General features: G+C 38.9%; 1 protein-coding gene across 1 annotated transcript in view; it reads left to right on the top strand.

Annotated features, from left to right (window-relative positions):
* The window catches only part of HMCN1 (hemicentin 1), a 440557-nt gene that overhangs the window by 387286 nt on the left and 25410 nt on the right, over positions 1–27861 (top strand). The window contains 15 exon segments of the mRNA XM_003785789.2: positions 1509–1643; positions 2032–2222; positions 3867–3948; positions 7742–8011; positions 8593–8763; positions 8896–9066; positions 14460–14630; positions 14816–14986; positions 15648–15818; positions 15988–16158; positions 19916–20065; positions 20461–20598; positions 21638–21759; positions 22394–22631; positions 27199–27261. Of these exon segments, the coding sequence (XP_003785837.1) occupies positions 1509–1643; positions 2032–2222; positions 3867–3948; positions 7742–8011; positions 8593–8763; positions 8896–9066; positions 14460–14630; positions 14816–14986; positions 15648–15818; positions 15988–16158; positions 19916–20065; positions 20461–20598; positions 21638–21759; positions 22394–22631; positions 27199–27261 (2415 nt within the window).

Raw genomic sequence — 27861 nt, 5'->3', positions numbered from 1 at the left:
GTTCATTCTTTTAAAAGGATAAGTTGGTCACAGGATCATATTTTACAAGATACAAGTAGATTTTTTTTTTTTTTTGCAGTTTTTGGCCGGGGCTGGGTTTGAACTCACAACCTCTAGTATATGGGGCCAGTGCCCTACTCCTTTGAGCCACAGGCACCACCCACAAGTAGATTTTTAACTCAGAAATAATCTCCCTACACCATAAGAAGATACACATATGGGCTCCTAGACTGAGCCTTGCATACACATATGGGCTCCTAGACTGAGCCACCAGGATCTCCTCCATCAATAAATGGATTCAGGTGGCTAATGCTGGAATCCTGAAGATTCATCTGCTTTTACAGAGAAGATGACTTCTACTTCTCACTGTAGGAATCGACCTCTATTATAGTATAGATCAACTTTATGTAGAAAATGTCTAGTCACAATGTATACAACGTGGTAAGGTAGTGCCTGAAACCCAGCAGGGAGGATCAATATCTACGTCTTTGTTCGACATTGTCATCAGTGTAAAGACATTGCCAGTACTGAAAAGTCATCCTAACCCAAAATCGACTTCTGAAGAATTGCACTATTAGCATTTACTAAGTGTCTCGCCTGAAAAATAGTCGTAAGCTTAGGGGAACCATTCTGTTGTCCATATATTAATGACTGAAATCCATCAACTTTGTTACCTGGATAATAGCAATAGTACACCTCACGAAGGAAAAGAAATCTAAAAATTCTAATCAAAGAAAAATATTGTTTTTAAATAACTTGAATGGGAAAAGCACGTAAGGTAAACATAAGTAGATATCCGGTTTACTCAGAATCTTATTTAGTATTAGTTGCATGAGGATTAGCATAGTCACCTTCTATTCTGTTCCAAATATTATAAATTTTTAAATTTATAATATAAATGTTATAAATGTTAATATCATAGCCTTTAAAATAAATGCTTGGCTTTGTAAATGTTTCTGTAGCCACCATTTAAGATTTATAGGGAAGTTTAAATCAGTATAAATGCGATCATGTTTTCATTATTACCTAGCTAGTATATATTTTTATGATTTCCCCTCTGAGCTGACAACTTAGTTGAATTACAAGCTAAAACTGTTTTTATGTTTTTGATGTAAATTGGGAGGAAAAGTGGTGGCAAAATACATGAAATGGAAAATGTAATATTTCTGAATGAAAGAATTTTGAAACCCAGGGAGATTATGAGCCAACTTTAAAGCAACACGCTGAGATGAAAGGTGTACTGTAAACCTAAAATAATTTTTAGAAACGATATTTGTTTTCATTCTCTTTTCCTGTTTCTGCTGCTGTTTTCTTTTTTATTCTCCAAACAAGTGACTATATACCTAGTCAATAACTCAGAGGGAGAAATCTTTGGAAAAGGCCCTCTGCTCCAATGTCATCTTGTGGGTTCAATCGCTGACCGACGCATAAATCTAGTGTTCAAAATACTGAGCTGTCATGAAATGTTTCCTGGGCATTTAAGTTGTTCCCTAACTTGTTTCCCTCAGCCCACTATGACAGTGTCAATGGACACAGTGAACTTGTTATTGAAAGAGTGTCCAAAGAGGATTCCGGTACTTACGTGTGCACCGCAGAGAACAGTGTTGGTTTTGTGAAAGCAATTGGGTTTGTGTATGTGAAAGGTAGGTAAGAGTACTTCATTGCTAAGTGATAATGTTCTCATGAATTATTTGTGTTTTGTTTCCTAATTATGGAGTAATACAGTACAACTTCAGTGCATGAATCCATTGAGTCCTATTTCACAGATATGCAAATTCATGAGCATTTAACTCAAAAGTAGGTTAAGAAGGAAAGAGATCATTTCACACAACGTGGAATCATCCCTGTAGAATATTGAAATTGACAGAATTATCTAGTGACTTAGCAGAAGCAGTTGATTCTGGAAAACTCGTGAAGTTTTAAGGTGGCTTTTCCTCGTCTTTATTAAATTATCTTTCTGGATAGGTCAAAAATCACAAAGAAATGATCAGTGCTCACTTTTACTTTGTTCCTATCTTATATTATTTCCAGAACCTCCCGTCTTCAAAGGTGATTACCCTTCTAACTGGATTGAACCACTTGGTGGTAATGCAATCCTGAATTGTGAGGTGAAAGGAGACCCCACCCCAACCATCCAGTGGAGCAGAAAAGGAGCAGGTGTTGAAATTAACCACAGAATCCGGCAGCTGGGCAATGGCTCCCTGGCCATCTATGGCACTGTAGTAAGTCACACTGGAGTTTATGATGCACATTCAAACCCCCACAGCCAGTGCCCCTCTGTAAGTGCCAGAGATAAGAAAACTTTCTCCTACATTCCTATTTAAATCAAAGAACTCCTTTTTAAAAATAGAAACAACAATTGACATTGTTAGCCGCTAAGTACAGGCAGTAAAATAATTTTGTTACTTTGTTCCCAATCATTGACCTCATCTCCTTATTTATTAACATTAGGAGATAACTTCCTCATATATACTTTAGAAAAAGGAAATAGAAGAATTATAGTTACAGGTAAATTATAGAGTAGATTTTTGTCAGTAAGCCAATAACTATATTAGGCTTTTTCAAAACTTGAGTAATTCAGAAAATGGGTGATGTTTGGGGCTATTATTCTAATTTGGGTTCAAGAGACCCGGAAGTGAGATATTTTATCTGAAGATGTATCAGCTAGAATGCACATGGTTAATTTGTTAGATCACATTTGGTGAGACCTCTTCTCTGTGCTTTCTTTGTTTAATTAATTAGAATAGTAATTAAAATATTCTGTCTGATTACCCAATCTAGTGGACCATTCTCAGTCTTTTATTCTCTTTGATTTCACTTTCAACATTAGGCATTGCTGATGGTTCTTCAGTTTTGAGAGATTATTTTGGCCGTTAGCTGCTATAACACTCATCAGGCTCAGGCTTTTCATCACCACTTTTCTCCTTTTCCTCTACACAAATATTACTGATTCTGAAGCCCTTAGTACTTCTAACACCAGTGTTAATACTAGTACTAATGTTTTTTTCACCACACAGTTTCAGATTTTTAAATAGCTAGTGTCTTCAACCCTAAAACTTCAAGTTCCATGTTCAGCTGCCTACCAGAAACTTCTCTTTGAATAGTACATCAAAACCTCAAAATAAATCAGCATTTATTTTCATCTTCCCATTATCTTCTACTTCCTGAAAAGAAGGAAATTAGAGAGAGGAAAGAGGAAGGTCTGGGTTAGAGACCTGAATTCTGCATTCAGAAGGTCTTTAGCTGTGACTCCAGTTATCAGATCTAAATTCATACAGTACTTACTTTCTATACTTTATGTATAAATTTGGGACTTACACTCTGTAATATGTAATTTGATCCTGTCATTAAAAAAAAAAAAATAGAAGGATCAGCAAGTTTGTCAGATGTAAAACTCAAGTTCATAGCAGGCACAGTTTTTTCAAGATAGGGATGAATTCGCCTCCATACCACCCTTATAAATAAAAGTGAAAGAGTCATCCTATCTTTTACAAGCTGTTTGTCACATTTCCTATAAGACAGACTTTCATTTATCCATATTATAGAAAAGTCTTCTCCGTGCTCCTTTTTCCCAGTTCCTTCAGAGACAACGTTTCCTATGAGTTATTCTTGGAGATCAATGACAGGCCATTTTTAAAAGCTGAGGCTTGGAATTTCTTTTTCTCCCCCATCCTGTTCTTCTTCCTCTTTTTCCTCCTCCTCCTTTAAACCATTTCATGAGGTTAATTGCATGTATATTTTTCTACTTCCGTTAAAATGCCTTCTCAAAAATGAAATCTCAAATAAACCAGTGTCCTGGCGGAAAAAAGTGATTGTCCCTGCTCTGGAGGATCACATTTTTATAAAAACACTGCTTATTTCCATAGAATGAAGATGCTGGGGACTACACGTGCATCGCTGCCAATGAAGCTGGGATAGTGGAGCGCAGCATGAGTCTGACTCTGCAAAGTAAGCTGCTTAATGAAACTTCAGTGAGACACTTGATTTAAGAAATGTCACGTAATCGAGAATGTTCATTTTCCTTAGCTTCGTAGCAAGTCCTTTAGTGGGAGCTCTCAGAGTATGTCTAATTCAGTTTTCTGCTGCTCATGGGATGGGTATCATCAGGTATAAAATTGACAACACTTCTGCACAGAGAGGTTCCCCTATCTTATCTAATAGACACGGTATAAGATTGATGGCAGAGCTCTTTCTTTACAACATATTCGGTGGGGTACCCTTACATTTCTTACAACAGTGCTTATAAACATGTCAATTTGTGGTACTTTTTAAATAGTTATTAAAAATAAACACTTAAATAAATGAGCTCAGAGGTGATCCATGTTGAATACTGTCCATCGTGCTTGAAATGGCTCAGTGTTCTGGGAGGGGTCCTCACACTCACCACACAGCACCATCAGAAAGCAGCGTTCCTGGTTAGAAAGGCAATAAAGACACCAAGACTCACTGGACAGTCCACAGAAGCCCTTCAACCCGATTGGGTTAAGAATTCAAGCAAGCCAGTTTATTTTGTGAGTAGCGTCAGTATTGCACAAGACAAATGTACATTTTCTTCATTCATTATTGAGAGATTCTCCAGTATTTTCTGCCAGCTGTTTGTTAAACTATAATTCTGTAAGATTTGAATAGATAATAAACATTTAACTAAGAGAGCTCTGAGACATGGTTTTATTAAAATACTTAACTATCAAATGATAATGTTGTAGGATATTATTAGGAAAAAATCGGGTTCTATGGTGAAATATCTCTGAGAAAAAAATTGATTAAACAGAATTTATTCATTTGTTAAACATACAAACACCATCTCGAATGAGTCTAGATCTGCCTTTGGTGTACAAGTCGCTGTAGCTCTTTCCAGAAATGTTAACATATTGATGTGAATTGTGGCTCAACAAGAAGAGATTACAATATATTACATTTTTCAGATAAAATGTTATTCCCATGACCATCCTGCCCTCTGTGTTGGGTGAATATAGAGGGTATCACATGCTCAATCTCCTAGCAGAGGGTTTCACTGATCCAGTTTAAGAAAGGCTGCCTGAAGAGGCAGCTTAACTGCACAGACTGACGATAAATTCATTTCAATAAATGAGACATATTAAAAACCCCAAAATGTAATTTGATTCAAATTAAGATTAAAGCACCAAAAGCAATGTTTTTATTTGGGTAAAATGTTCATATATGATGGATAATTATGCAAATGATGGTTAATTGAGCCTTGAAAGATGAATTGTGGAATTTTATTGTTCAACTAATAGCCTTATGCACAATTTAAAATGTCCAACTATTATATCTAAATTATATTTCTGAGTCTTATCTGACACTTTCTTTTGCCATAATAATATGAGCAGATGAGCTAATTTAGTCATTACATTGCCATTTAGTTTGGAGTGATATTTACTTTATTCGATAGTGGTTTATTAAGTAGGTGATGCAATCTGAATTCTAAAAGAAAAGTAGAAATGCTGATCCTGTAAGTTTCTAGAGTGAGGTTACTATAAGCATCAGTTAGGATGTAATAGTGTAGTGTGATGTTGGGCAGGTGAAGAGTAGTGCATATAACACTTGCTTGAGAGAGTCAAATCGGTTTTACAGAAAACACTAGCATGTTAATATTGCAACAAAACACATTTTACTTACATTTTGGGTTTATTTATATGCTACTTATTACAGATACACTTCCCCATCTCAAATCTGCAATCACCCCCCTGAATTGCCTGAGTGTCATGACTTCTCATTGAGCAAATCATCCCCTCTTTCAACTAAATCTCACAAAAACACTGCTCCCAATCCCATCATACATTTTTCTCAAGAATGCACACACCTCCCTTTGCTTTCCTGTTACATAGAAACCCTTCTGATTTTCTTTCAAGATTTCAACCAGTGTTTCAAACTTTATTTGCTGCTACTCTTCTGGATAAATCATCCTTTCTATTCTCATTGTCTAAGGAAAATATAAAAGAAAAGCTAACTCCTATCTCTCATCCTATGTCTGTCTCCCCTCTCTTCTCCATACATATAATTATACTCATTTTTAAAAATTCAGTTTGAGTCTCTTTTCCCCACGAAGTTTTTCTTGGTACTATAGACCAATGTAGAGAGAAACATTCTGACAGCAGCTGGATACATCTCTTTCTACATTCTCTCCAAAGACTTGACTTGGGCACCTGTCATCCACTAGAGATGCTGTTAACCTCTCTTCTTAAGAGTCCTTCCCATGCTTGCCAGGATACCATTTTTTCTCCTGATTTTATTTCTCCTCCAGGGATCAGTTCTTTTTTTTTTTTTAATTTTAAAGATGATGTATTTAATTAAACTATTGTGTTTATTATTTATTTATTTTTAAATGATTTCTTTTTTTTCTTTTTATTAAATGATAACTATGTACATTAATGCAATTCTGGGGTACAGGGTGGTGTTTTCATATACAATTTGAACTATTTTCATCAAACTGGTTAACATAGCCTTCATGTCATTTTCTTAGTTATTGTGTTAAGACATTCATATTCTACTCTTAGAAAGATTCATTTGTACCCTTGTAAGATAAACCATAGAAGTGATCGGTGATCAGTTCTTAATATCATTTATAAGCTTGTTTTCTGTCCATCTCTTAAATAATACAACAGTTTTTGTCTTTGGCTTTGTTCCTCTCCTTTTAGCCTGCCTCTGCATTCCTTTCCCATATCTCTATTCTGACCTCCATCTATGAAAATCGATCTGCCCTCTAGACATCTCCATATGAATGGCCCACGGACACTTCAAGCTCAGTAGTCATAAATGGATGCAAATCATCATTCCTTACTTCTTCCCCACACATCTGTTTTTCCTGCTATTTGCTTCTGAATTGCCAAGCAGATACCATGCTGTACAAATCAGAACCCTGTTGTCACCAGTTCTCCCCTTTAGTCCATACCGCTCTGTGACAAAGTCCTATCATTTTTACTTTTTCAATTGTTGAATATGTCTTCCTTTCCATTTCCAGGGGCATGCTTTTGTTTGATCTATTAAGTTACTATTGTTAAGATCCCACATTAGCACACATCTGCCTCTTGTACAGATATACTATGGCCTGCTTAAATGATGAGTTACTTGTCTAGCTTATCTAGTGGACTGTGAGCTCCTTGACACTAGAAATCATATCTGTTTTCTTGGCACTCTCAGTGCTTAGCACAAGACCTGGCAAATAATAATAATAGGCTCTCAGTACAGGTTTATTAAACAAATGATGATCAGCGACAGAAGAATGAGTTAATGATAAGTCTTCACCTAAGAAATCATCAAAGGAAAGAAGTGAATGTGTAAAACACAGACCACCATAACAATGGTAACTAAGAGTAGTGTGGGCTTACCCTGTTTAAAAGTTGTGCTTACCTCATCTGAATTTGAGTCTTAATAGGAATCTTCTGAAGCAGGCACTATTTTTAGGATAAAGAGGCTCAGAGGTGTAGTATCATAAGGAGCAGAGGCAGAATTTTACTCCAGAAAGCATAATGGTAGAGTCTGATTCATAGGCTAATCTATTTGGGGATTAACACTTTTGACCTTTATTAAATATAATAAAACAGAGCTATGAAAATTGTATCAATGGCAACTATAACCTACCACTTTAGTAGCTGGGAAGCATCAGTGGTTTATAAATAAATCAGCCTAAGTTTTTAAAAGGATAATGTCACACATAATGCATGATAAAAATGCTACAGCTCCACAAAAGTCAAGAAATAATATGTGCTTTTTTGCATAGGTCCTCCTATTATCACTCTGGAGCCAGTGGAAACTGTTGTCCATGCTGGTGGGAGCATCGTACTGAATTGTCAGGCAGCTGGAGAACCTCATCCCACCATTACATGGTCCCGCCAGGGCCAGTCTATTCCCTGGGATGACCGGGTTAAGGTGTTATCCAACCACTCATTACGTATCACTGGTGCCCGAAGAGAAGATACCTCTGACTACGAATGTGTTGCTCGGAACTTAATGGGTTCTGTCCTTGTCAGAGTGCCTGTCACAGTGCAGGGTGAGTGTGATTATAGGGACATTCATGTTAAATAGTACCTGAGGTAACCCAAAGCATAAACATTATTCAGCACTCCAATCTCATTTTAATTCCAGTCTCCTTTGATCGTAAGATACTTCTAGATGGTGGAAATAGAACAAAAATCACCTTGCAATTTATAGGCTGAAGGGACTAAAACAATACAGATGAGAACTTTAAAATACCCAGTTAATAATTCAAAATCCCAGACTAAGTTTTGGATTCAAGACTAAATCACATTTATTCTCAGAAATCATTGTATGTATTTTTCTTTAAAGAAGGTTTTCTATCCAAAAAGTAAACGTATATAAACTTTCCCGGTCTAATTCTTCTGGCAGATACACTGAAGTGAGTCAAAGCATTGGCTCTAAGAAGCTCTAGTTGACTGAATTTCTTCTCTTACTCTTAAATTTCAATTTTACCTTAAAGGAGAACGTCCATAAGCTATTTCTCAGCAATTATAAATTCAGTTCTGTACCCAGTGCATTCTTAAATGAAATCTGATTTACATTTTTTTTTTAATTTGCAAGGGCGGAGACAAAAGTACAATGTTTTCTTTGCAGTTCATGGTGGGTTTTCCCAGTGGTCTGCGTGGAAGTCCTGCAGTGTCACCTGTGGAAGAGGAATCCAGAAGAGGAGCCGTGTCTGTAACGCCCCCCGTCCGGCCAACGGTGGGAAGCCTTGCCAAGGGTCGGATTCCGAAATGCGCAACTGTCACAATAAGCTGTGTCCAGGTACGCCTCTTTATTTAACTGACAGGCTTGTGTTTAAGAGATACCCATTTCTGTACCCCACCTCCTGATTGCCTCCATGTTAGAACTTTCTATTGAAATCGACCTGATGGAGTAATGGTCACTTTTGTACAGTGGACGGGAGCTGGTCAGAGTGGAGTCCTTGGGAAGAATGCACGAGGAGCTGTGGGCGCGGCAACCGAACCAGGACCAGAACATGCAGTAATCCATCAGCCCAGCACGGTGGGCGGCCGTGTGAAGGGAATGCTGTGGAAATAATCATGTGTAGCATCAGGCCTTGCCCAGGTGAGAAGCCGCTGATTATAGCAGATAAGCGCAGCTCTTATATTTTTAATTTCTATAAGAGAATTATAATTGCCTTTTCTTGTTTTCATTGTGGAAAAAAATATGGTGGCTTCTACCCTTGAGAATCTGTTTCAAGAAAAACATTATCAAGGAATGACATTATTCAATAAAAATACCTGATTTAATTGAACATGAAAAGAGGCTCCAAAGTGTGTCATCGTTAATCACATAGTGAAAATATAAGTATTGCAGAGTCATAAAGTAACATCTAATGCAGCCGCCCATTTTCAGGTAAGAAAAACGAGGCTTAGGGAGGTTAAAGACTTGCCCAGAAATGCAGAACAGGTGAGGGATAAAATGCCAATAGCCACCGTTCACTCCTCACCCATCTTATGGCAGGGGCTGTGCTGGGCGCTTTATCTCCTTACTGACTTTATATTGTTGGGCTCTTTCAGATGAAAGTGACAGAAAACCCTGCAGGTATAACTGAGCCCAAGGATTTGGACAATGTTTTTACTCTCATGTTTTCTGTCTCTAATCTCTTCCTTCCTTTCCCTTTGGCTTTGTTCTCTTTTAAACTCTTGCTATGTGTTGGAAAGAGTGATTGCCCGTAGGTACTGGCTCACAGGGGAAGTACCTCGTCTCTGGGAATTCCTATCAGCCTCTGGGAGAGAACCCTGTTTGATTTTGTTTGGGTCATATGCTCACCCCTGGACTCAAGGGAGTCCAGAAGAGGATACTGTTATAGCTAGCTTAGGGGGCTTGCCTACCTCATGTGAAAAGGGGGAGAGATCCTTTCTTGGCAGCCCAAAGACATCATATACAGTCAAGGAAGGACTGTTCATTCATTTATTCCTTTATTCACCCAGCAAAGTGCTCCAGGCACTCTTCTAAGTCAATCTAATGGGTGGAGTTAGAATGATAAATAGGCAAGGTCTTTCAAATATTGATAGTATGCTAAACAAACTCAGAGTTAAAGTAATAGAGTGCAGCTGGAAGAGACAGCTTATCTGGAATGGTCAAAGAAGAGGGTGTGGCTAAGCCAAAAAGAGACTGGTACCTACTACATCAGGTATCGCATCCTGCTGTGCAGATGAGGAAAGATCCCGAAAATGCGAAGTAATTCACTAAGGTTACAGACACTAAGGTTAGCCAGTGAAAAGTGAATCAAGGACTTGAACCCAGGGTTGATCTGATTCCCAAGCCTATTTGTTCAGATCCTGGGGATCTTAAATCTGTAGTTCAGACCTTTAATTACATTACAAAAATAAAGTACCATCCTAAAATCTTAAAGAAAACAATTAAAAGGCAGATTTTTTCCAGTCTTACAGAATTAAAAGAGCTAATTGTAATAGCGTCGTGTTCTAAAGTGAAAAGACCCAGACATACCGATGGGAGCACCTTGTGTACAACTGGTCAGCTGTGATAACTACAGAATGAAAAACTAAGGGGTATTTATAAATGTCCTAAAATAAAAGTCAGCTTGTTCTCTTTGTGTCAGTAACTATTTGCTTCCTTACTATTGTTTTGTTCGCTGTTCTGTTGGCTTACTGTGTTTTAGGTTTTCTCTTGTTATTTCACCAACCCCTGAACCAACTGAATTTCACTGTTGTTTTGGCATAATGCCAGCAGTGTCCTGGCACCGGTCACTAAGAACCTACCTCTCTTCCCAATAGGAGTATGTGTGAGGGTTTAGTGCTGCCATATTGGCGGGTATGCTGCAGCCCTAGTGGGAGTATCTATACCACAAAAATTAGCAGATGCTACAAGTCACTTTCCCTCCCCACCCCCAGAGAGCTGGTTGTTAACCAGCCCAGCACTGTAAAATGGGGCGATAGCTCAAGATAGCATTCCTCTTCCAGGGGTAGGTAAAAATCTTAGGAGCACAAGGTATTTGCTGTTAGTACAAATGTACTTTTAATAATGTGAAACTTAGAGAAAAGTTGCAAGAATAGTACAAAGAATTCCTATGTAACTTTTACCCAGATTCACCAATTGTGTATCTGTCCTAAAACAAGGAATTCTCTTTCATAAGGTCAGTGGTCAAAATTGGGAAATTGGACATCGATATCATCCTGTCACCTAATCTTATTATTTGATCCCATTATCTAGTTCACAGTCCACATTCAAATTTGGTCAGTTGTCCTCGTAATATCCTTTATAACTCTTTTCCCTCTATCAAGACCTAACCCAGGACACACTCACGCTAATTTGTCACGTCTCCTTAGTCTTCTGTAATGGGAAACATTTCTGTCTCTTTTCGCTTGTCAGCACGTTGGTATTTTGGAAGTGTACAGCCATTTTATATCCTGTAAGGATTTTCGGTTGGAGGTTTTGTATCTTAGCAGGAATCCTATAGAAATGATTTTGTGTCCTTCACAGCGAGTCATTTCAGGAGGCGTACAAAGTCAGTGTGTCCCATGCTGGTGACGTTAACTTTCTTCACTTGGTTAAGGTTTTGTCTGTCACTGTATACATAATTTCCATTTTTACTTCTCTGAGCCCTAAGTATTTTATAGGGGAATTTTGAGATTACATAAACCTCTTCTTATCAATCTTCCATACACGAGTTTAAGCATCCATTTTATGATTCTTATTGGAATAGTTATTACTATGATCTTTGCAAAATAGTTATTTTCTAACTATCATATCTGTGCAACTTTCCACTGTAACAAAGAACTTTCTTATTTCTTTACTTTTTGATTTATATCAGTAAGAACTCATGTATTTTTCAACGTTGTGGTGCTAAGATATACCGTTTAATGGTTTATTATGCACTGTCATTATTCATTGTGATGCTCCAGTTATCCGAGATGTGCGTAGTGGGGGAATCCCCTTCAGGCTAGCTTCAGTGTTAATTTGCAGTGTCCCGTGATTCGCTGAGTACTCCCTTCATTGCTTTGCAAATAGATACTTCAGGCTGATCTTATACTTTCCCTGCCCCAGTTATAGAGTACTTTTAAGCTGGTAATCTTCCTCCTAAAAAATATTGATATCGGCCAGACACAGTGGTTCACACCTGTAATCCTGGGAGGCCTAGGCAGGTGGATTGCCTGAGCTCACAGGTTCAAGACCAGGCTGAGCAAGAGCAAGACCCTGTTCCCCCAGAAATATCTGGGCATTGTGGTTGGAGCCACATGCCTGGCTATTTTTTGGAGAGTAGTCCCAGCTACTCAGTAGGCAAGAATCACCTGAGCCCAAGAATTTGGAGGTTGCTGTGAGCTATGATGCCACAGCACTCTACCAAGGGTAACAAAGTGAGATCCTGTCTCAAAAAAAAAATTGATATCTTTTGTGGTGGCACATCCTGCCATTTGAGAGTTATTGTGATTAAAGATGTGTATGTATATACAACTATACATATATATAGTTACAAATTACTTTAAAAATGAGCATTTTTCATGTGTCTTCCTGAAAACTGTTGAGAACTCTAAGTGAAGCTCATAGTAGCTCATAGCTCACACTTACATAGGATTTGCTGTGTTCCCTATACTGTTCCAAGCACTTTTCTTTGGGGGGGGCAGTTTTTGGCCAAGGCTGGGTTTGAACCCACCACCTCCAGCATACGGGGCTGGCGCCTTACTCCTTTGAGCCACAAGCGCCGCCCCCAAGCACTTTTCATTTATAAACTCGTTATTCCTCATCCCCAACCCCAACAAGATATGTTCTTTTATTACCCACTTGCTGCAAATGATGACCAGGCACACGGAAGCCCAGTAACATGTCAGGGTCACCCAGCTGGTAAGGGCAGAGCAGTTATTCAGGCTCAGCACATCACCCCGTTGCTCCCTGCATGTAGCACCGAGCCCCACTGTGCTTTCATAATCAGAATTGCATTTGTAGTGCAACAATAGATTCAGCCATCATATTTTGCATTTTTCTTATATATTAATTCCTCTGTAGTTTTTATTGCATCTCGGTACTATGATGTTTTATGCCTTCCTTGGTGGTTAAGGTTTTCTGCATTGATTGAAAAATAAAAATAAATAGGTCTTCAGCTGAAAACCTATACTTATATGCAGTGGAAATGACACAGATATTAAATAAATAAATGTCACCCAATTATCCTCCAATAAACATGTGCCTCTACGCTGTCTAGCTTTGTATTGTAAGAGATTTGGGCTCTTGTTAACCAAAGGCTTGAAAACAGAATGTATTAAATTGAAACTGCAGGTTTCTGAAATCACAGAGTCTGTCTAAGAGGACTGTGAGCATCTTCGGCCTGAAGTAACAGAGCAGGTTTCAATACCTGCCATGTATTTAAAGGTTTTCTTCTTTCCTCTGCGGGTTAGCCAAATAGTATTCAGTACAAATTCTTATTGGCTAAAATAGATCTGTGTGACTATGTCTGTGACTACAAAGCACAAAGATACATAGGCAACTCAATTAGAAATTCACCAATTATAAGAAATGCAAAATGTGTTTTAAAATATTTTCTAGCCCAGTGATAGTTTTATTACTTGGTTTTCAACTTATTCTTTTGGTATCTTACAGGTTGTACTAAGAGAATATTTTGACTCAAACCTTAACACCCTGCTCGTATTTTGCTTACACTGAGTGACCAAGAAACATAATGACCCTCATATCTAGAAAGTTCCCTTTAAACAAAAACATGCCCTGAGACTGACTTGTACGTGAGGGAAATCAGAACGTTGATTCTCAGCCCACACACCTGGTAGGAAGCGTAAGGTCGTTCCAGTCTTGTGGTCAGATGGTGTAATATGTTAGTGACCAAAAGGAAGCCCTTAATATCGCTCTTTGGAAACTACTGGTCAGCTTTTTCTGTTGTTTAGGAAGCGGGTGAGTATGTCATTCAGAGCTTTTAATTCATGAACATTATGTAATGGAGAAAATTTTTTCAAAGACTTACAACTGTGCAAATCATTGTGTTGTTGAAAGACACGTTTGTAAGTCTGAAGCACAGTCAGGCTTAAAGATGTGGTCTCCCAGCCTGGGCTCCAAATTATCATTGTATTATCTGTAACCATATCTAGATCTATTAGACAGCCTTGTTTGTAAGCCCCAAGTTCTTTCTACTTTCCCCAGAGCATAGAACATAGACAAATACTTAGTGTTTAAACACTCAGATTATGTTTACATATGGTAGTTTGAATAAATTTAATTTTAACGAAATAGCCCATTCGGGTGATTGTAAGCATTTATCTTGGCATTAGGTGAGCCTTCTGAATTTCTCTTTAGAAACAAATTTCTCTAAAAAATAACTGCAAGGAAAAAGGAAGAACATCATTTATTATGTTTCCTTCAGTTCAGTTTAAATTATTTGCGATTGTGGGCTAAACCACTCATTATTGAGTTAATTTATTTGTATGATTTTGTTCTTTAAATGAACATAGCCCTTTGACCTGAAACTCTGTCTCTTGGGGTGTTTATAGTTCATGGAGCCTGGAGTACTTGGCAGCCTTGGGGTCCATGCAGCGAAAGTTGTGGGAAAGGTACCCAGACAAGAACAAGACTTTGCAATAACCCACCACCATCATTGGGTGGGACCTTCTGTGATGGACCAGAAACACAAGTTCAAGTTTGCAATGAAAGACACTGTCCAGGTAAGAGAAGTGTACTGTTTGGGTCTTTAATAAATTAACATCTACCTATCTTAGCCCAGTGCCAATAAGACTCTGTTCCATTCTGAGTATACCCACAAGAACATCACTCAAACTAAAAATGCCCAGAGTTTAACCTGGTGATTTTTAGGTAGTCACAAATCACATGCATTTTTTCCTTACTGCAGTGCATGGCAAGTGGGCAACGTGGGCCAGTTGGAGCATCTGTTCAGTCTCCTGTGGAGGGGGTGTCAGGCATAGAACAAGGGACTGCTCTGACCCTGCCCCCCAGCACGGAGGAAGCAAGTGTGAAGGAAGCGATATCCAGAGTGATTTTTGCAATAGTGACCCTTGTCCAAGTGAGTGTTGGAAATAGTGAGTCAACATTATACTTTTTTAGAAGTCCTTAAAGTTACGGTATTCTGTTCATTCGTTCTTCAGCCTTTGCTCTTGAATGTCAAAGTGTTTTGTTTGCTGTCATGTCGATATAATACCATATACGTCTTTGATTCGTAAGGCCAGAGCTGTGTCCTCTTTGCATAGGACTGACTGCAGCGTGTGAGGATGAGAACACCCTTACATTTAACTCTTAATGATGCTTATGATTCTTTTATGGTGCATGGAGGCAGCTCTCTCCCTTAATGCTGTCATCAAGCTAGATTTTTAGGCCCCAGCAGCAACTTGATATCTGGAAATTTGAGTTATACTATATCCCGAATGTTAACCACCTTGGCTTATGAAAAGCAGAGACCCTGTATCTTTCATACCCCCCGCCCTAGGTCCTGGAATATGTTAAGACTTAATAAGTGTATGTTACATGGAATCATACAATTGCTGGCAATTACACCTAGTTTCTAGTCAAAATAGCAACCAAACCATCTTCCTTTGGAAGCGGCCTGTTCACAGAGTTATATGTTTCAGTTCCTGGGGAGAGGCTTTTCCGTGCTTTTTGGATGAATGTCAGCATCAGCACTTCTCAGTTTTAGAGCTGTTTTCATGTCAGATGGTTCTGTGTTGCAGCCCATGGACACTGGAGCCCTTGGAGTGGCTGGGGAACGTGCAGCCGGACGTGCAACGGAGGCCAGATGCGGCGGTACCGCACGTGCGACAACCCGCGTCCTGCCAATGGAGGGAGAGCCTGTGGGGGGCCCGACTCCCAGACCCAGAGGTGCAACTCTGACATGTGTCCCGGTGAGCTGCTCCCTTCCTGGCGGTAGAACAAGTAGAGCTTTTCCTTTAGTGCTCATTGTGGCCTTTCTATCGTTTCAGACCTAAAAAGAAGGTTGTCTAGGCAAGGGCACCCCAGGTGTACACATTAAAACCAATTTGTTGGTATTGACCACTCCCCTCACGTTTACAGTGGATGGAAGTTGGGGAAACTGGCATAGTTGGAGCCCATGTTCTGTCTCTTGTGGAGGAGGTGAAAAGCCTCGGAAGCGGCTGTGCGACAGTCCGGCTCCAGCGAAAGGTGGCCGTCCCTGTCCAGGAGATGCTACTCAGGTGTCCAGATGCAATACACAAGCATGTCCAGGTAAGCAGCAAAATTGGGCTTTCGAAGGACCATTGCTGGCACGTTCACAGCCTGTGTTCAAATTGTGAAATAATGCCCCAAATTATAACACAAGGCCAACTCAGGGAGGAGGAATTAGGAAAAATGTGCTTTTTGCCCTTAGTTGGTAAAACTTTCTGTCAATATTCAGGACTGGGTTGTAGCCTCTACTTGGCCTTCCAAGCTTCCTGGTAAAAAGGCACAATCATCACAGCCATAAATGGTAGTCCTAGGCTGAGCAGGTTAAGGGGTGACACAGAGTGGGGAAGGGTGGGCTGAGACTCCAGGCCACAGATGAGGATGGGCAGTGATGAAATATGTAAGCGGAGTCTATTCATTCATGGCTGGGGATACGTGCAAAGTAAAATAAAGGTCAGTTCAGTTCAAGGAGAAAGAATAGGGGAAGTTCAAGTGCCATACCCAAGTCACACATCACAGCTTGGTATTTAAGTGAGGTAAATATTTAGAATTCTGGTTTGGTGCCAGTAGCTCAGCAACTAGGGTACCAGCCACATACACTGGAGCTGGCAGGTTCAAACCCAGCCTGGACCTGCCAAACAACAATGACAACTACAACCAAAAACTAGCCGGATGTTGTGGCAGGTGCCTGTAGTCCCAGTTACTTGGGAGGCTGAGACAAGAGAATCGCTTTAGCCCAAGAGTTTGAGGTGCTGTGAGCTGTGATGCCACCGCACTCTACAGAGGGTGACATGTCTCAAAAAAAAAAATTTAGAATTCCATAGGGTGTCCCAAAGGTAGTTCCTAAAGTTACCATATGAAGGAAAAATGGGAATGTAGCTAAATGTACCTTATTTAAAAACTATTTTTATAAAATTTTATAACATGTAAAGAAAAATTTGTAAATATTTTATAAAATTTTGTAATGAATAGTTTATAAATGTATATTTAGCTACAGTTTCCCCCTTTCCCAATGTATGTCCTCAATTTCAGTAATGTTTTCAGCATCTTCACCAGGAGCAAATACATCTCAAGGATGGAATCTTTCTTTGCTCATGCACCAAAAGCAACTTCTCATCTATTCAGGTTATATCAGGAGATTGCAGCAATTCAGTCACATCTTCAGGCTCTACTTCTAATTCTAGTTCTCTTGCTATTTAGACAATGTCTGCAGTTAGTCCCAACCCTGAGATTTTGAACCCTAATGTCATCCATGAGGGGTGGAATGAACTTCTTTCAAACTCTTGTTAATGTTGCTAGTTCGACCTCCTCCCCTGACTTATAAAAAGTTTTTAGTGGCATCCACAGAATGATGCATCCTATCCAAATGGTGTTCAATATAATTTTCCCAGATCCATCAGAGGAATCATTATGTATGGCAGCTGTCCCCTTATGAAGTGTATTTCTTAAATAAAAAGGCTTGAAAGTCAAAATTACTCCTTGATTCATGGGCTGCAGAATAGATGGCATGAAACAGTATCAGTCTTGTTGCACTGTTCACCTCCATCAGAGCTGTTGGGTGTCTAGGTGCATTGTCAAAAAGCAACATTTTGAAAGAAATCGTTTTATCTCAGCAATAGGTCTCAATGGTATGCTATAATAAACCATACTATAAACAGACGTGCTGTCATCCAAGCTTTGTTGTTTCATTTATAAAGCACAGGCGATATGAATTTAGCATAACTCTTAAGGGCCCTGGGATTCTTGAAATGGTAAATGACCATTGATCTCCACTTAAGGCAGGGCCAGTGAAGTCACCAGCTGTATTAGTGTCTGAAGCCAGCATTGACTTCTCCTCTCTAGCTAGGGCAGTCTGAGATGGCATCGTCTTCCAATATAAGGCTGTTTTGTCTCCATTGAAAATCTGTTGATTATGTAGCCACCTCCATCAATTACTTAGCTAGCTCTTCTGATTAACTCGCTGCAGCTTCTCTATCAGCACGTGCTGCGTCATCTTGAACTTTTATCTTACTGAGATGGTATTTTTCTTTAAGCCTCACAAACCAACCTCTTTTCTTCTACAGCTGCTTCTGCACTTTCAGCTTTCATAGAATTAAAGAGAGGAAGGGTCTTTCTCTGTATTGGGCTTTGGCTTCAGGGAGTGTTGGGGCTGGGTTGATTTTCTATCCAGACCAGTAAATTTTGCTCCATTATCAACAGTAAGGCTGTTTCACTGTCTTATCATTTGTGTGGTCACTGGAGTAGCACTTTTGATTTTCTTCTCTTGTATTCCCAACTTGTCTGATGAGTGCGAGAGGCCTAGCTTTTGGACTTTCTCAGCCTTCAACATCCCTTCCTAACTAAACTTAATCATTTCTAACTTTATTTCAAGGGAGAGATGTGCACTTAAACACTTAGAGGCCATGGCGTAAGTAATTGGCCTAATTTCAATATTGTGTCTCAGGAATTAGGGAGGCTTGAGAGAGAGAGATGGGGGAGGAACTGATCCGTTGGTGGAGGCGTGAAAACACGGGGTTGAGAAAGTTCGCCTTAGATGGGCAGTGTGTGGTGCCCCCAAACAGTTTCAATAGTAACAACAAAAATGACCGGTCATGGATCACCATGATAGATACGGTAATAAAGAAAAGGTTGGAAATATTGTAAGAATTGCTAGAATTGTCAAAACGTGACACAGAGACAAAGTGAGCAGGGACTATTGGAAAAGTGACACCAGTAGACTCGCTTGTCAGAGTTGCCACACATCTTCAATGTGTAAAAAATGCAACTTCTGTGAAGTGCAGTTAAGTGAAGTATAATACAATGAGGTGTGTACACGACAACAGCATCTCAAATACCTAGTCATTGCTTTTAAATACATTAAAAGATACCAAATAATGATGGTTTATAAATTTCACTATGAGCCTCTTCCAAATATGTTGGCCTCTCTTGTTAAAGCATGAAACTAATTCACTAACCACCTATCCTGTGCTAGTACCCAATAATTTTAAAAGAAGGCATAAAATTACTATAAAGACATTTCTTTTTTAATTTATATATTTTTCTGTCAATCAAACTCTTTTGATAGGAATTTTACAGCATCAAACATATGCTATCTTTCCCAAAATTTTTCTCAAGCTAAGCATTTTCCAGTATATAAGTAAAATGAAGAACTTGAGAAACCCTTGATTTAAAGCTGAAGACTAAACGACGTCCCTTGGATACTCCACATTTATCTTGACCCTGACCTGTAATGAGGCTGTTTTGCTGGTGAGCTCTCTTTCACTGTATGTTCTCATGAAGGAAGCAATAAATAACAGAACATCGGTTTTGAAGCCAAGAAGACTCACATTCAAATCTTCATTTCACCACTTTCTAGCTGTATAATGATGTGAAAATGGCTTAATTTCTGTGAACTTTATTTCCCTAATCTACAAACTATGGCTGCTTAAAGTCATCTTGTACAATTGCTAATAAGATTAAAAGAGTTAACACATACTGTTTCCTGTTGTGCGTGACATGCTTAATAAACTCATTGTCATCATCGTTCTATCGCCACCAACAAACACGTACTTTATTTTAGTTTGGGAACTGGATGCTGATTGTATTCTTTGGCTTGTGAAGTAATATGATGATGAACATAGATTGGAAGGATCCTAGATTTATGAGAGATGATGAAAGTTGAATGTTTTAAAAGCTTATTTATTTCACTTTTAAATTCCGATGTCATCCGACCTTTCTGATATTTGAGAGAAGATTTGCAGCATCTCTGAGCATCGGCCTTCCTGTCCCATGTTGATGGCATTGCTTCCTTATCCAGAAATGTTTTTTCTTTTCCCAATAGGTGGGCCCCAGAGAGCCAGGGGAAGTGTTATTGGAAATATTAATGATGTTGAATTTGGAATTGCTTTCCTGAATGCCACAGTAACAGATAGCCCTAGCTCCGATGCTAGAGTAATACAGGCCAAAATTACCAATGTGCCACGTAGTCTTGGTAAGTCTCTTAGCTTATGAAAGTTGCTCATAAGCCTCCTTCTAAAAATATATAGATTGGGTGGCACCTGTGGTTCAAAGGAGTAGGGCACCATCCCCATAGGCTGGAGGTGGTGGGTTCAAACCCAACCCCAGCCAAAAACTGTAAAAATCTAGAGATTATTTTTCATCTTATCATTTCCCCCTGAAAGTTTGTAGAAGATGCTACTACTAAATCATCAATATTATAGCACTTACTGCTATTCCCAAGATAACCTCGCAAAGATTCATGAGGTATAGGTGTTTTCTTGTGTGTTCTTCAAAATTATAGTATTTATCTGTGTGAAAACATGCTGCGAAGACAATAATAAAAGATTGTAAATATTTGTTGTCATCTTCTTTATCTTTCTTCATTAGGTTCAGCAATGAAAAAGATAGTTTCTATTTTAAATCCCATTTATTGGACAACAGCAAAGGAAATAGGAGAAGCTGTCAATGGCTTTACCCTCACCAATGCGGTCTTCAAAAGGGAAACCCAAGTAGAATTTGCAACTGGTTAGTGTCAACTTAACATTCTAAACAAATACAATTTCCATACAGATTGGGAGTTAATAAAAAAACATGTTATATGTTTCCATAGAGAATAATTATAAAGTTTTTGGAGCAATCTTATCAGAAGTGATACAAAAGCAATTTCATACTTTCCTGTAAGCTTGTACTGACCCGAGGGCATAAGAGGCCACGTGTTCTCAAGCAGTATAGTAATTTTTATAGTCCAAAAGTTTTTTTTTCTCCTCTTTTCTGCATCTTTTCCCTTTAAATCTTTAGAGAATGTTTTGAAGGCCAAAGAAAAGAACATGAATCATTGTAGTTAGTTAAAGACTTTTGGCTTTTAACTTTTGACTTTGAGATTCAGTTAGCATAACTTATAGAAATTCTTTATCAAAAAGATGAAAATAAAAACAAGCAAACAAAAGCTTTCACTTCTCCATAATCTTAAGGAGTACGTGTTAGCTATTTATACCCTTTTAAGGTACACACAGGTTTTTATAAAGCTCCATTTCAAGCCACTTCAAAGGTGGTCAGCCTCTATAGTGGCTCTTCTCCTTTCAGGAGAAGAGATGAAGGAAGGCTTATCTTTAAACAACGTTAATCAGCCAAGAAGATAAATAGATCTCTCCATGGTCATCCACTTACGGACAAGCCCTTTGCTGCTTTTCTCCAGAGCATCTGAAAAAAAGAAATGCCTTGTGGCCAGACTTGTGCTTCTTACCAGTCTGTCTGTTGAAGCTATTGCTCCATTCTCAATCCATTTTTGTAGAACTGCCTTGTAGCTGTTTAAAGTATGGGATTCTTTACATAATCATATGCTACATTTTGGCCACATAAGAAGAAATTTTAGAAGAAACTTCATTCAATAAGCCTAACTCTTCCATTGGGAGGTTAAATCTAATTTAATTCTCTTATTATCCGTGCTCATTCAAGTCTGAACTAAAATAACATAGCTGAACTGGTACGTAAAGTAAGTCTGCTCTGTGATTACACAAACCCTATGTTTTTTACTGTCCAAATGGAGATGCCTTGTAATTCCCAGGAGAAATTTTGCGGATGACTCATATTGCCCGGGGCCTGGATCCCGACGGAGCTTTGCTGCTCGATATTGTTGTGAGTGGCCGTGTGCTGCAGCTCCAGTCACCTGCTGAAGTCGCTGTCAAGGTAGGATGCCAGGATAATTTGTCTTCACTGTGCGTTCAGGCGATGATAAGCGTGTGAATCAAAGAGCCACAGAAAGAGCGCGGAGAACTTGTGTATTTTCTCTTGTTCATTTTGGAGAGTAAATGCCTTCACAGAGGTTATAAATGATTATCTGGTCTTTGTTTAAAAAGCTTCGGGAACAAGCCTTTACAAACTCTCTTAGTGGTTTTATTACCCTGCTTATCAGCCCCCCAAATCACTGCTGTGTTGATTTAAACCATTTGTTTCATTTTCTCCAGGCAAGGGGCATGGTAATTCTTGCATAAAAGATTTTGTATATTGTCGTCAGACGTATTTCAGAAATTGAAGAATAACAGTCACCTTTCCCATCTTCCTTTATTCTCCGCCAACAACTCGGAGTCTCTTATTAAACTGAAATTTACGGCGGTAAATTTATGAAACTAATCTGGTTACAATTGAAAGGTTCAAACCTCAAGTTACTTCCTGAATACTGCTGTACAATTACAGTAGAGAGCTAGTTATTTCTAGCCCCTAAATCCTTCCCCACTGCTCCTCATTCTGTACCTCATAGTATGCTTAAAGGGAAAAAAAATGGTCTGAGCTATGTTGATCTTCAGATTCTTATTCTCCTCAGGATTACACAGAGGACTACATCCAAACGGGTCCCGGGCAGCTGTATGCCTACTCAACCCGGCTGTTCACCATCGATGGCATCAGTGTCCCGTACACTTGGAACCACACCATCCTCTACGATCACACCCGGGGAGGAATGCCCTTCCTGGTAGAGACGCTTCACGCATCCTCTGTAGAATCTGACTATAACCAGTTAGAAGAGACATTGGGTTTTAAAATCCACGCTTCAATTTCCAAAGGTAATTTGATTAAAGGAGAATTGTATCCTTATGGCATCTAAATTCCTAAAACAGTAAAAAAAATGGCATTGACTATAAGGTTTCTCATGTGTGTTATCTGTTTTGTTGTCTGTAAAGCCCCGCAGTAAAGCTAGCCAATTGGAGTTCTAGTACATTTAGTTTACTAATATGCTAATATGCTCCTTCATGCTATAGGGACGTTTCTATTCTTCTATTCCATATACACAGAGAGGATAACAATATATCATCTATCGATTTTTCTTAGAGTAATAAAGTCCCTTTTTTATTGTTTTGTGTTTCGTATTTATTGAAGAATTGTTTTAATTCCTGAAACATAACGTAAAGGTGTATCTTACATTGGTAAAGAAAAAAAAAATAAAGTTTTCTTATTTTAAAAGCAATGTTTAAAAACTATGTAGCAATAAGCAGGGTTCCAACTGTCATCTCTTACTTTTGAAAATTATAATTTTTGAAATGCTTTCCATTTTCCAAGCATAGTTCTGCACCCCTGAAATCTAAATAGGTCCCTTTGCTCTGTGGTACTCTGAGAGGTCTAGTCCCTGAGATTTCCTTCTCAATTATAACAGCCAGCACGGCGGTTAGCATCTCATGTTTGTGAGGTTTTGGTGTGAGGAGACACTTAGATGTGTTATGCTGTGGACATGCACTGTTTGCATGCCGTTAGCCTTCCATGAGTACACTTCAAGGGATTCGCATGGGCCTGGTGAATGGGTGTGTTTTGCTTTGTGCTGACTCCCGTTTCATGGACCCAAGTCTATTTTTAAACATGCCCATTTCGTTCTAATGTGCTCAGCAGGTCAACATAACACTCACTGTTAGTGTTCACTCTTGCTTTGGTTGTGCATAGGACCATTTCTTCTTCAACATGTACTAGAACCACTTCATCAAATTTTAGATCATAGTAACCTGGGAGTATGGGCACACATTTATACGCTTTATAAAAGTCTCGTAGCCCGGTGAGGCCCAGAGCCCCCGAGCCCCCATCTTCTCCACCCATAATCTCTCCACCACCACCTCATTTTACTGCTGCCATGCGTGTTCAGCCACTTTCATGAAAGAAAAGAGATGCTGGAATGTGGAGTTACGTTTCTGTTCCCTATTACGTCTTGCTTTTCAAACCTAACCTCTGTTTCTATTATTTTCAGTACTCTGAAAAAAAAGGTAACTAGGCACAAGACATTGGTTACAAATATTTATTCCATCTGGGACTAAAGGAATTAAAATTATTATTTTGAGAAGTCATGTGCCCTTTCAACCCAGTCATATAAATCTTCTAAGCCTGAAACTGCTTGAAGGGTCTTTGCGTTGACTCTCAATGTGCTGTTGAGGGATCTCGAGTCCTACAATGGAAATAAACACAAGACCTTTAATGACCTTACTGTTTTTGGACACTGTGATTCTGTGAATTACGTCTGACACATATGCTATTAATTGTTGACATTGTTCTTGTGAATTTTAAGAATTGTGAACCTGTGATTTGTTTATGAGTGACCACCAGAGGGCAAGCTTGCATTCTTGGTAGCTTAACAAGCAAATTGTCTTTTTTGTTGGGTCTGGACTAGAGCTAGATATGGTTACCTGCAATTAGAGTTATGCAGGCATCCTCAAACTATGGCCCACGGGCCACATGCAGCCCGCCTAGGACATTTATCCGGCCCGCCGGTTGTTTTTGCCTCCACTGCCTGTCCTGCTTAGCAGCCGACTCCTCCAGGGGCCCTCAGTCTGGCCCTCCAACGGTCTGAGAGACAGTGAACTAGCTCCCTGTTTAAAAGTTTGAGAACCCCTGAGAGAGCTTGATGGGGCACAGACAGTGTTGGTTTAACAAGTCTAACCAAAGGGCCTGGGATTCTGTATTTTTAACACAGACCCTCAATGATTCTAACATATCTGGTCTGCACACTGGTTTTGGAAACTAACTAGTTGTCACAATAACTCATACATCTAAATCAGCCTCCTTCAAAAAAATTTTTATGTCTTTAAAATCAAATGGATTTTTAAAAATATATAATTGTAAAATATATTTCTATTTTACAAATCAACCAGGAGAAACTATAGAGGAAGAGAGAGGAAGAGATACATACATTTAGCTATAACTAATTTTTTTACAACTTCTACACAGGATAAAAAAGCAAAATGAGAAGGCACAATGTGCACCAAGAAGAAATCTTTGCATCACATATTCTTGACTGTGCTAATTAACCTTGATACATACAAGGCTCTTAAAAAACAGCACGAAAGAGCCAAATATTCTGAATAGAAGAATGCATAAAGGAAATTCACAAAAAGACTCATCATAACAAACAAATATGAAGGAACTGTTTACCCTCATGAATAGGCAGTGAAATGTCAAGTAAAACAATGACGTGTCATCTTTTAACTATCATTGTCAGAGATTAACAAGCGTGATAACTGGCTAAGGTTAAAGAGGTATTGGGAAATGAACAGTTTGTCATTCTGGAAGTCTATTCTGAGAAAACCACAGAGATAGCCAAAGATGAATGTTCAGAAAGCTTCCGCTAGTGCTAGAAATAATAGGTAAAATAATTAACGCATGGCCATAAAGATGTAAATAGGTGGGTGATGGCACAGCTGTACGATAAACTATTAAACAACCATTGAAATGATGTTTTAGAAATAATTTATTTTTTCATGTAACAATCACTCGTTAAGACGCTGTTCAGTACCTAGAGCAATTGACAATATAAGTGTAAACAAGTGGCAAAGGAGAAAGTTCATGACAGTAATAATTGAAAGGCAGAGTCCAACGTGATTCAAACCTGGGTTGCACAGAGCTAAGTGATTATAAGGAAATCTTAATACTGCTTAGAAGTGCAGATTTCTAGGTCTCTTCCTTGCCAATTTTTATAGAAATAGGACCAAGGGATCTATATTTTTAATAAGCTTTCCAACTCATTTTTATGATGAATAAAGCTTGGCAATTATTAATCTTTGTATTAACTTAATCTAGGGGTATTAACTCACACTTTAATATTAAAAATAAGTAAAAGGAAAATAATTCATAATAAAATATTATATATTTTTAATATAAAAATCTTCTGACACAGAGGAGTAGTCCTAGGCCTGAACATACGTACAGAATCTCAGTGTGATTTTTTTTTTCCTGGAACATCAGGAAATTCTTAGTAATGTCCTAAATAAAACAACGTACAATCAGCTATCAACTTATATGACAGCTGCACTCCTGGGAAGTTCATCATATACTTAAATCATGTGGAAAATGTTTATCACATGGCAGATAGGTTCAAGACTTAAGCAACTACAGCTTTCTTACTTTCATGAAAATCTCGTAGGGCAAGGGACAAATCATCTTGCAAGACTCTCTTCACATTGCATTATTATAAAACCTGCCCCAGCATCTGCCCAATCGCTACTTTTTAACAGTCCATCTTATCATTATGACAACCAAAGCACCTCCAAAAAACCTTCCAAAATGCCACCAAAAATCAAAAGCTACTCTCAGATAACTGACTAGGTTTATACGACATGTTTTTTTCCACAATTATATCCCCAGCATGGTGCCCCCCAACAACCTACTGGTTGGATTAAGGAATATATGAAGAAATGCCTTAATGGGACATAAATTATAATCACCACCTGAGGTGTGTTAAGTTCAGTGGTTGAAGGTTAAGCAGATGTGCGTGTGAATCTTGCTCCAGCACATATTAGCTCTTTGACCTTAGGCAACTTACATAACCCCAGTCTCAAATTCTTGGTCTAAAAATTAGCTACCATGAGAGCAAGGAGTGGTGAGGTGAAATATATGAAATAAAATGTACAAAGCTCACAGCACCCCGTGTGACACACATGGTCACCAGGCAGTGATCATTCAGCAATATCCCCTAGACATTTCTGTCCCATCTGTTCCCAGTCCTTTGCACATGCAGAAAGACCAGGGTGCTTTCAGGAAAGAGATTTCTTAATTAACCTTTCTTGGTAGTGTGTTTTTTTCCTGACATCTGACGTAAATCTGTTCTATCACAATATGCCTATTTCTCTTTGTGTCAACTACCTTGGGAGGGAAAACAGTCACAGGAGGAGGATTTTGACCCAAAAGCTCAACATTGCAAATGGAGGAGGGGGCTTCTTCATAGAGTTTGTATTTTTAACATTATTTTCACACGTTATTTTAAGTTGCTTGAAAACAGCATTCTTCCTACTAGAATGAAACAGAATAGTAATGGCTGGAGGAATAGGACTCTGCCCATGGTTATGCCTGGTATACACATTGAACTTGGACCCTCTTTAGTTATCATGGAGTAATTTTATTTCATTTTCTTTTGGTTGATGTAAACAACTTACCCAGAAAAATCTGTCTCAGGTGGCAGCTTGCCAGCAATGTCCAGAGTAGGATTCCTTTGGTTCTTGGTTCAGAAACAGGAAGTTTTTCTTTCTTGCCTGTTGAATTTTTGCCTCGCGTGTTTCATCTCTGTCAGCACTGGCCTATCTGCCCAGGGAGGATGGCACTAGAAACCAACTGGATTGATGCTCTAATGAGCCCGTTAACTTTGCTTCCTCTCTGTGGCAGGAGATCGCAGTAATCAGTGCCCCTCTGGGTTCACCTTAGACACAGCTGGACCGTTCTGTGCTGGTAAGTACGGGAGTGAATAAAGCTCTTCTATTTTTATAAAACTACCAGTAAGGGATATTGTTCAATGGACATGTGTTGCCCTTTTACTAGGAATTTAACCATCGCAAGAGTCTTATAAATGTCCCATTTGACAGTTGAGGAAATTGAGATGTAGAGAAGTTAAATAAACGGTCTAAAATCATGCAGCATCAGGTGGCAGAGGTAGATTTGAATTTAAGTTCCATTGCAAAGCCCAGGCTCTTTCAATTTGGCCAGAGCCTACTGTGTCAGAGGTAGTAACCCAGGACAGAGGTGAGGTGATCAGAGAGACAGCGCTGAACTCCATCCCGCAGCCTGGTTGCAATGGGTGTGACATAGTAATACATCCATACTAAGTCGCCTGACCCTGGAATTGCTCAGAGGATAGGGCAGGATTATAGACCTGGGACTAATTACTTGCAGGACTAGTGTAATAGAGTCATAGATAAGTACACAGCTAAGTAAATGGCTCAAGGAGCTCAAATTGGCACACACAGTGCTTTTCTGTCACCAATAGGCCACGCCATGCAGTTTAAATATAAAAAGGTGGTCTTCAGACTGCCCAGATGGTTTTGAGACTGA

The sequence above is a fragment of the Otolemur garnettii genome, unplaced genomic scaffold (genome assembly GCF_000181295.1).
Source record: "Otolemur garnettii isolate 467f Iridium unplaced genomic scaffold, OtoGar3 scaffold00016, whole genome shotgun sequence".
In the NCBI taxonomy this organism is placed as follows: domain Eukaryota; kingdom Metazoa; phylum Chordata; class Mammalia; order Primates; family Galagidae; genus Otolemur; species Otolemur garnettii.
The sequence above is the reverse complement of the archived record's forward strand: the minus strand, read 5'-3'. Positions and strand labels throughout refer to the sequence as shown.